This window comes from Elgaria multicarinata, chromosome 23 (genome assembly GCF_023053635.1).
Source record: "Elgaria multicarinata webbii isolate HBS135686 ecotype San Diego chromosome 23, rElgMul1.1.pri, whole genome shotgun sequence".
Lineage (NCBI taxonomy): Eukaryota > Metazoa > Chordata > Lepidosauria > Squamata > Anguidae > Elgaria > Elgaria multicarinata.
In genome coordinates, this window is record NC_086193.1 from 4,702,410 (window position 1) to 4,712,504 (window position 10,095).

The 10,095-nt window shown below is 47.3% G+C and overlaps 1 protein-coding gene across 1 annotated transcript in view; it reads left to right on the forward strand.

Annotated features, from left to right (window-relative positions):
• The window catches only part of LOC134413190 (vomeronasal type-2 receptor 26-like), a 34,574-nt gene extending 25,507 nt beyond the window's left edge, over positions 1 to 9,067 (forward strand). Inside the window, exons 3-6 of the mRNA XM_063147319.1 lie at positions 350 to 586; positions 5,085 to 5,294; positions 6,353 to 6,479; positions 8,163 to 9,067. Coding sequence (XP_063003389.1) covers positions 350 to 586; positions 5,085 to 5,294; positions 6,353 to 6,479; positions 8,163 to 9,067 — 1,479 coding nt within the window. The remainder of the gene's footprint in view (positions 1 to 349; positions 587 to 5,084; positions 5,295 to 6,352; positions 6,480 to 8,162) is intronic.
• The last annotated feature ends 1,028 nt before the right edge of the window (positions 9,068 to 10,095 follow it).

The window sequence follows — 10,095 nt, forward strand, 5'->3', positions numbered from 1 at the left end:
AATTTTTTGAGATTTTTAAAATGGCGGAATAAACATAAAGCACTGGACATTTACAAGTCAAGAAATTGCCCCAGGAATGTCCTTGAATGAACAATTACGAGCACACAATAAATGCCTAATATAAAAATATCCTTAAGGAAATCATAGAGCTCCATTTGATATTGAGATATCCATTTTTAAACTGGACATCTTCCTTCCTTCATTTGAAGTCAGCAGTATTAGTCCAGGGAACCTTATCTTATTAGAAAATAAAAAGGTGCTAACTTTTAAAATGCTCAACGTCTTCTGCAAAAGACTAACAAGAAATTCCTTCCTTCAGCTTGGTTATGGCTTTCTTGAATCTGTTCAGGGAGGGGAAAAGGTCTTTCCTTCCTTCTACCAGATTGACCAAAACAGAACTTCTCAGTATGTGGGCTTAGTCCGGTTGCTCCTGCATTTCCACTGGAACTGGATTGGGCTGTTAGCTTCCAAGGATGACCGGAGTGAGAATTTCATCCAGACCCTGACACCAATGCTGAAGCAGGAGGACATCTGTGTGGCCATCACTGAAATGATCAACCCATTGGATCCACTTCATAAGCAAAGAGTAAAATCTGGTTCTATTCCTAGTTCTTGGTTTGAGCCCCAAGTGATGATTTTCGTTGGAGACTACACCGCTGTACTACACTTAACCGTGCTGTTCTATTATCATAAAAAACACACTAAATCCCCATTTCAGAAGGTTTGGATCATGACATCCTATTCAGAAATCCCTTTGACGGGATACATCCAGGGTTGGGAAGATCTGAAACACATTCATGGTGCTTTGCAGTTCAGAGTCTACAGAAGGGATATGCCAGAATTCAAGCATTTTCAGAAAACTTTAAATCCGCTCCGACCACAAGGAGACATCTTTCTCCGTGACTGGTGGGAACGAGTCTTTTGGTGTCATTTTCTGAAATCAGGCCACATTTCTAAACAGCAGGAGAAAAAATGTACTGGGAAGGAGGAGGTAGGAAGGCTGCCAGCCTACAAGTTTGATTTCGGCATGTCCAGTCGCAGCTACAGCATCTACAATGCTGTCTATTCCTTGGCACACACATTACATGTTGTGGCCTCCTCTGGATCTGAACGCACAAATGTGAGGGAAGGCAAGAGGCGTCTGAATATTCAGCCATGGCAGGTAAAGTCTCCCTTCAACTTTGACAATCTTAGAAAAAGGCCTTGGTGGTTTCTCAAACATATTTCTCCCTCTGTCATAACATTAGAACCCAAAAGGGTCATCCCTGGAAGCTAATTGATGGGAGATTCAGGACAGATCGAAGGAAGGACTTCTTCACACAGTACATAGTTCAATTATGGAACTCACTACCACAAGATGTAGTGAGGGCCACCAAATAGGATGGCTTCAAAAGGGGGTTGGATAAATTCCTGGAGGAGAAGGTTATCAATGGCTACTAGTCCTGATGGCTAAGGGCAACCTCCAGTATCAGAGGCAGTAAGTCTGTATATACTAGTTTTTGGGCAACGTGGGCGGGGTGCTGCTGTTGTGCCATGCTCTGCTTGTGGTTTCCGGGTTGATAGCTGTTTGGCCACTGCGTGAACAGAGTGCTGGACTAGATGGGCCTGATCAAGCACGGCTCTAAACATGTTGTAATGACTCTAAAAGTGTGAGCCTGGGAGAAGGGCTGTGAGCCCATTCTAATTATCCTAAGTCAGCGGTTCTCAACCTGTGGGTCGCGACCCCTTTGGGGGTCGAACGGCCCTTTCACAGGGGTCGCCTAAGACCATCGGAAAACACATATTTCCGATGGTCTTAGGAACCGAGACACCGCTCCTCTATCCGTCTCCAGGAGGGTCCGCCCACATTCAGATAAGCCCACATATGAGTGCCCGGCGTGATGACACCATCACGCCAACCCTATCACATACAAGCAGCTACTCTGTTAAAAGCGTCTACTTTGTTGAAAGCAGCAATCTCAACCTTCGCACTGACGTTGGCTTTTTACACATGCTGTCGCAAACTGTAGCAATGTAGTTTACTGTTGTTATATTATCATAGAATCATAGAATAGCAGAGTTGGAAGGGGCACACAAGGCCATCGAGTCCAACCCCCTGCTCAATGCAGGAATCCACCCTAAAGCATCCCTGACAGAGGGTTGTCCAGCTGCCTCTTGAAGGCCTCTAGTGTGGGAGAGCCCACCACCTTCCTAGGTCACTGGTTCCATTGTCGCACTGCTCTAACAGTCAGGAAGTTTTTCCTGATGTCCAGCCGGAATCTGGCTTCCTTTAACTTGAGCCCGTTATTCCGTGTCCTGCACTCTGGGAGGATCGAGAAGAGATCCTGGCCCTCTGTGTTTATTTCACCCCATTCCCCCCCCCCATTCTCCCCATCCCCAATGGAATTCCTCCTCTGTCTTCAAAACATCCAGAAATGTAAGAGATCCTGGCCCTCCTCTGTGTGACAACCTTTTAAGTATTTCATAGAATCATAGAATAGCAGAGTTGGAAGGGGCCTACAAGGCCATCGAGTCCAACCCCCTGCTCAATGCAGGAATCCACCCTAAAGCATCCCTGACAGATGGTTGTCCAGCTGCTTCTTGAAGGCCTCTAGTGTGGGAGAGCCCTCAACCTCCCTAGGTAACTGATTCCACATTAAGAGTGTTACCCATGCTACACCATGCTTCAAGACAAAATTTCATTTATTTGTAATTAGAAATACATATTTCACAATATATAATTACATATTGTTTTGGTGATTAATCCCTATGCTTTAATTATGTTCAATTTGTAACCATGAAAATACATCCTGCACATCAGATATTTACATTACGATTCATAACAGTAGCAAAATTGCAGTTATGAAGTAGCGACGAAAACAATTTTAGGGTTGGGGGTCACCACAACATGAGGAACTGTATTAAAGGGTCGTTGCATTAGGAAGGTTAAGAACCACTGTCCTAAGTAATGGAATCCATGGCTTCCATTTCCCTAAAAGAGCATAAAGTAGTGAGTAAACTGCCCGGAGAGCTTTGGCTATTGGGCAGTATAAAAATGTAATAAATAAATAAATAAAATGTAGAGGAGACTTATAGTGTTTCTGTAATAATTCTGTATTTGCAGCTATGGATATTGAGGAAGAAGTTGTCAGGCAGGCCTCTATCCCAAATAAGTAGTTTCAGTAAAAAGCAATTTTGGTCCCTTGTGGCATTACCCCACAATTGAGTATCTTGTATACATCTAGATTAGTATGTCTGGTGAGTATGGAATGTTAGAACTGAGTGGGTGTGGTTTGTGATGTAATAAGTGGGGTGGGGGGAAGGCGTATATAAAGAGTGACTGAGCGGAGGAGCAGGGTTATTGTAGTTGTTGTGGTATGTGTTGAGTTGTTGTGTGGGAATTTCTGTGGAGTGAGAGGTGATTAATTGCTAGGGACTTAGGACTGGTGTAGAAAGAGAGGTGGTTGGTGAATGGGGAGTTTGGATTAAGCATTATATTTTTATTCGAAGCCTTTAACGTTACAATAAACTTATTATTATTTTGTTAGCTACCAATTACCATGTGTCAACTTGGCATTATTCTCCTGCCTCACAGTTATCAAACACCCTCACCAGAATATACCCACAGTACATTTAAAAACAGATCCTATATTTAACCTGTTTCCCTCATAGCTAGGGGAAAGGTTTTATTTAACCCTCTCTCAGGTTTTCATAAGCCTCGTGTGGCGCAGAGCGGTAAAGCAGCAGTTTCTGCAGCTGAAACTCTCCCCACGGCCTGAGTTCGATCCCAGCGGAAGCTGGTTTCAGGCAGCCGGCTCGGGTCGACTCAGCCTTCCATCCTCCCGAGGTCGGTAAAATGAGGACCCAGTTACCTGGGGGAAAGGTAATAACGGCCGGGGAAGGCAACAGCGAACCACCCCGCTATAAGGCCTGCCAAGAAAATGTCAACGAAAGCTGGTGTCCCTCCAAGAGTCAGTAATGACTCAGTGCTTGTACGAGAGGTTCCTTTCCTTCCTTTCCAGGTTTTCAAGTGGTGATGCTTGGCCTGAGAAGGGTTTATGCAGTGGGCCTAGTATAGGTGTAATGTCGCAGTCCCCCTCCAAATCTCAGAAGTCCAAATCAGGCATCTCCCCTTGCACCATGTTCCTTCTTGCCAGCCAGCTGAAGACTCTCCGACATTGGTCTCTGGGCTGCTATGAGCAAACTGCCTCCAGCTGCCACTTAAAGATATGAGGGTGTGTTGTATCAAGTGGACACCACCAGCCAAAATAAGCCAAAACCACTGGGCAAGCATATTGGAGCAGAAAGTGCCCAAACGAAGGTGCACATAGGGATAGAATTGTAGAATAGTAGAATTCTTGTGCTTTGCTTCCCTTACTCACGAGGTGGCTGAGTGAGGAGTGTTCACAAGTGCCCAGCCTTTCACTGTACAATCATCTCTAGGGCAGCTGGCAGCTTCCTCAGCATCTGACATCAGGAAAAACTTCCTGACTGTTAGAGCAGTATGACAATGGAATCAGTTACCTAGGGAGGTTGTGGGCTCTCCCACACTAGGGGCCTTCAAGAGGCAGCAGGACAACCACCTGTCAGGGATGCTTTAGGGTGGATTCCTGCATTGAGCAGGGAGTTGGACTCGATGGCCTGCTATTCTATGATTCTGTGACACTTAGAATCATGGAATCATAGAACAGTAGAATTGGAAGGGGCCTATAAGGCCATATAGTCCAACCCCCTGCTCAATGCAGGAATCCACCTCTAAAGGTGTGTAAATGACCCCTGTATGGCCACCATTTCCATAGCATTACATTTACAGGGGGAAAACTAAGCTGCCATTTTTTTGCAACATGGCGGGTCAGTCAGGTGCCTTCAGACCATGGGGTGGCTCATGTGGTTCAGCAAACAGTGGTAGCTGGCAGGCGTTCATCAAGCCCTGCACCCTGAAAACCGAGGTGTGTCCCTCCATCCCTTTGGCATCGGAAGCATTAAAGTAAACAAGGTCATCCAGGGAAAAGCAGTCTTCTACCTTCATGGCAGCCTCAGTAGGCTAGAATGTGCCAGAACTCACTCACATTCACCCCTTTTACTAAATCTCTCTTCCATGTCAGATCCTTGCCTCTTTGCGGAGCATCCGGTTTAACAACAGCGCTGGAGATGAAGTCTCTTCCACTGCACAGGGCAAGCATTATGATATCCTGAACTGGGTCTACTTCCCAAATGGATCTTTTTATCCAGTGAAAGTTGGAAGAGTGGATTTAGAAGCTCCCCCAGGCCAAGACTTCACAATCCGCACAGATGTGATCACATGGGGAACAGAGGTGGGCTTGAAATGAATGTTCTACCATCATGGCAGAACTAAAGGATGCTGCCATTCTCTCCCTTGAGAAGAGAAGTCGTCTTTTTAGACGATACCAAAGGTCCAGGGAGGGATTATTATTAACTTTCAAAGCAAAAATTCCCACGTTCAGTCCCAGGATCTCCAGGTAGGGCTGGAAAAGAGTCCTGTGCCTGAAACCCTGGGAAGACCCTGTCTGAAGACCCAGAGAATAGCTGCTAGTCAGTGTAAACAATACTGGGCTAGCAGCACCAAGGGCAAAAAAAGGTCCCCACTTTCCTGTTTTGCACAAACGGGATATATATTTTGATATATTTTACATCAACCTCACACCCCAACTGACTGTAGAATGAAGTACCTGCCCAATCAAGTCACTTTCTCTGTGCAGATAGAGGTATAGTGTTCCTTGAAACTCTCTGCATGGAGGAGGAAAATTGGATGAGCCTGGCTCCGGGGGTCTTCCACACGTCGTACCGAGACCGCTTCTAAGCGACCCCAAACCGATCGTCTAGCTTACCTTTGGAAGAGACGATGAAGAGGCGTCGTTGCCGCCGCTGCCACCCACCTTCCTCCTCGCCGCCGGCTCGGAGAGCTCTTTTTGAAGAAGGCGGGGTGGAGAGCTTCTTCCGCTCTCCACCCCGCATTCTTCCCCCGAGCTCTCCGTCCCAGCCGGCGAAGAGGTCTGTGGGTGACGGCGGCGGCAGTGGCGGCAACGACACCTCTTCTTCGTCTCTTCCAGGTAAGCTTGACAATCAGTTTGGGGTCACACTGGGGTCGCTTAGAAGCGGTCTCGGTACGATGTGTGGATCCGCCCCTGATGTCATAGGAGTGGAGAGGATTTGCCAAGGAAGAGTTTTTCATCCCCTTGATATCATCGGGATACAGTAGCTTCCTCTTTTAGGATGGTTCTATCTAGAAAATGTTTTGCCCCCCTGCATTAGAAATCCAATCCATCATGTAGTGAAAAACACAGTTGAGGAACTCTGTTTTGCACCATTTTAGTCACTGGAGATCCTCAACTGTTCATCTTTTACTTTTTAGAAGCGACCATCTGCAAGGTGTGTGAAGAGGTGCTTTCCAGGGCAGCGGAAGAAAGTTCCAGAGGGGAAGCCGGTTTGCTGCTACACCTGTGATCCTTGTCCAGAAGGGACCTTCTCTAACTCAACAGGTACCTCAGTCTTGGAGAGCCATAGAAAAGAGCAGGATGTCCTGAGGTAAGAGTGGAGCGGTCATGCATCATGATTTAAAGACCAGGCCTCCATCTTCAGATGTTTTGGCATCAAAGCTGAAGCTGTGTGGGCTGAACATTGATCAGCGCAGGTGGTTGGTTCTGTCTCTAACCATTGGAGCATGTTACCCCAATGCCAAGGAGATTACAGTGGGGTTTTTTTTTAAATCTATTTACTGGTTTCTGTGACCTCTTCCTCAGCCTACATACCAACACTTCTATTAACTGAACAGGGGGGATTCCACACGTCGTACTGAGGCTGCTTCCATGCGGCCCCAGTGCGACCCCAAAGCGATCGTGTAACTTGCCTGGAGAAGCGATGAGGAAGAGGCGTCCTTGCCTCCTCCACCGCCGCCACCCACCTACCTCCGACCCGGCTCTCCACCCCACCTTCTTCCGCCAAGCTCTCCCACCCAGCCGGTGAGGAAGTAGGTGTTAGAAGCTGTGAGGTATCTGATGAGGAGGAGTCTGGGGAGGAAGAGCCGCAGGCTGGACCCAGTACCAGCATGACTGGGCAGCAGACAGCAGAGGCTTCCTCCAGCTCAGCCTTAGAGGAAGAGCAAACAAACATCTTACCGGTGCCATCGTTCAAACAACAAAGGGTGGAGAAGGAGGCGTTACGCAGAGCCAAGTGTATTGCTACTAAACGCCAGATAAACAGGGAACAGCTGTGATTCTGGGCTTGGGTATTTAAGTAACCGTGCGCAGGCCAGGATCTTGTCCGACTTAATCTGGTTTGCCTGAGAAAGCTCTGGACCTTGAAACCTTGGCCTTGTTGTGTTTCTGCTATACCGGTTGGACTACGGACTTCTTGGACTCTGTGACTCCTGCCCTTTGGAACTCGGACTGGCTTTGTGGGCTTTCGTGACCCTCTCTCCCGGACCCTTTATGACAACTGGATGGATTTATGGACTGGCTTTGACTTCGGCGTAAGCACAGGAAGACTGTTCTGTTTCTTTATGTTTTGAACTGTGTGAGAAATACAAATTAAGTGTTATCTCTTCATTTGGTGTGCTTGCTGGTACCTGGCGGCCTTCCCAGTCTGGGCACACAGCCCATGTAGATAAGTTAAAAAGTGGCTGGTTGCAAAGCCACTTCCTCAGGACAGAAGGTGGGCGGCGGCGGCGGCAAGGACGCCTCTTCCTCATCGCTTCTCCAGGCAAGTTACACGATCGCTTTGGGGGCGCACTGGGGGCGCATGGAAGCAGCCTCAGTACGACGTGTGGAATCCCCCCTGTTCATAATCTTTGGGAAATATCCGACATTGATTTATTAATTTGTTTATTTGCTGATTCATTTCAGTCTAGGTGACATAGCATGATCCGTTTTCTTCAGGTTTACCAGGATTGAATTTCAAGTGACACTCTAGAGGTTTTTGTCCTTTCAGAATACTGAACATGAATCTGGTACAGGGGGCCTTCCCATGAGAACAAACGAACATATATTTTTATACCGTTTCTGACTCAAGTCTTATAACTGGTGAACCTAAAAGACAAAATGATTAACAGTGTAAAGTAAGCATGTAAGCATGTTTCCATCCCATTCTTTGAGGTCCCAACTACCCCTAACAAAAGCACATCTGTCTCATATTTAAGATGTTTCAATACCTGTTGCTCATTCCAGATGCAGATCACTGTTCATCATGCCCAGAAGATCAATACCCAAACAAGGACCAAGATGGGTGTATCCCCAAGCGGATCCACTTCCTTCCGTATGAAGAGACAGTGGGTTCCATTTTAGCTTCTCTAGCCCTTTTCCTCTCTCTGATCACATCTCTAGTGCTGACAACCTTCATTCAACACCGTGACACACCAATTGTCAAAGCCAACAACCGAGACCTCACCTACGTCCTCCTCATCTCCCTCCTGCTCTGCTTCCTCTGCTCCTTCTTCTTCATCGGCCAACCCACAAAGGCCACCTGTCTTCTGCGACAAACTGCTTTCAGCATCACCTTCTCTGTTGCAGTTTCTTCCATTTTGGCAAAAACTGTAACAGTGGCTGTGGCTTTCATGGCCACCAAGCCAGGAAACATGGCAAGGAAACTCTTGGGGAGACAACTAGCTAATTCCATTGTCCTGGCCTGTCCCCTCATCCAAGTTTTGATCTGTGCTGTCTGGCTGGTGACCTCTCCTCCATTCCCAAACTTGGACTTCTATTCCCTGGCTGGAGAGGTCATTGTGGAATGTAATGAAGGCTCAGTCACCATGTTCTACACTGTCTTGGGCTACATGGGTTTCCTCTCTTTTGTTAGTTTCGTGGTGGCTTTCCTAGCGAGGAAATTGCCCGACAGCTTTAACGAAGCCAAGTTCATCACCTTCAGCATGCTGGTGTTTTGCAGCGTTTGGGTCACCTTTGTGCCCACTTACCTGAGCACCAAGGGGAAGTCCATGGTGGCTGTGGAGGTCTTCTCCATCTTGGCCTCTGGTGCTGGTCTCCTGGGTTGCATCTTTCTCCCCAAGTGCTACATTATTGTGCTGAGACCCAATCTCAATTGTAAAGACCATCTAATAAGGAGAAAGAATCTGTGATTATATGGTAGAACAGGGCAGGGTAAAATGTCAAAAGTATTAGCATAGTTTAAATTAAACCACTTCCTGCTAGTAACGGAGGAGAAGCGGTTCAACCTTTCAGAATGTGGTGGTGGGATCGAGCTGGGAAAACACTAAACAATCAGAGAATTGGGTCAGTTGCCATTTGGGGAACCTCAGATGTCTTTATTGGGACCCCAGGAGGTTTGGAATTGCCCCCTGAGCTTGAGTTTCTGCATCACTCCATGATGACTTGCTGGAACTCTCCAGGGTTAAGATGGGGCTCTTTCCCTGCCCTGGGCTGTAGTTGCTGAGGATTGATCCTGAGTTCTCCTGCAGGCAAAGAACCTTCTCTACCACTGAGCTGCAGTCCTGGAAGGAGAAGGCTGCCCTGGATCAACCTTCATTATAACTGAGCAGGGTTCTGGATATATCTTTAATTGTCTTCATTTAGGCATGCACAAGCCTCGTGTGGCGCAGAGCAGTAAAGCAGCAGTTTCTGCAGCCGAAACTCTCCCCACGGCCTGAGTTCGATCCCAGAGGAAGGTGGTTTCAGGCAGCCGGCTCAGGTCGACTCAGCCTTCCATCCTCCCAAGGTTGGTAAAATGAGTACCCAGCTAGCTGGGGGAAAGGTAATAACGGCCGGGGAAGGCAACGGCAAACCACCCCGCTATAAGGCCTGTCAAGAAAATGTCAACGAAAGCTGGCGTCCCTCCAAGAGTCAGTAATGACTCAGTGCTTGCACGAGAGGTTCCTTTCCTTTTCCCTAGGCATGCAGGGTGCCTTAGGCTGATTGGTTGGCAAATTCTCTCTCTTTCCCTGGCTTTCCCAACTGAGAACCAGCCTTTCAATTATCTGGCTCTGTAGAATTTCAGCATGAGCACTGTGACGTTGCACATCTGTCCATATAGAGTGTGTGTTTAGAACTGTATATTCTTGTTATAAATCTATGGTTTGGTAATTATCTCTAGGGTCAGATGGGTGGAAATGCATGTGTGAGTTGATTGGCTGAGAGTGAGAAGGAGGGG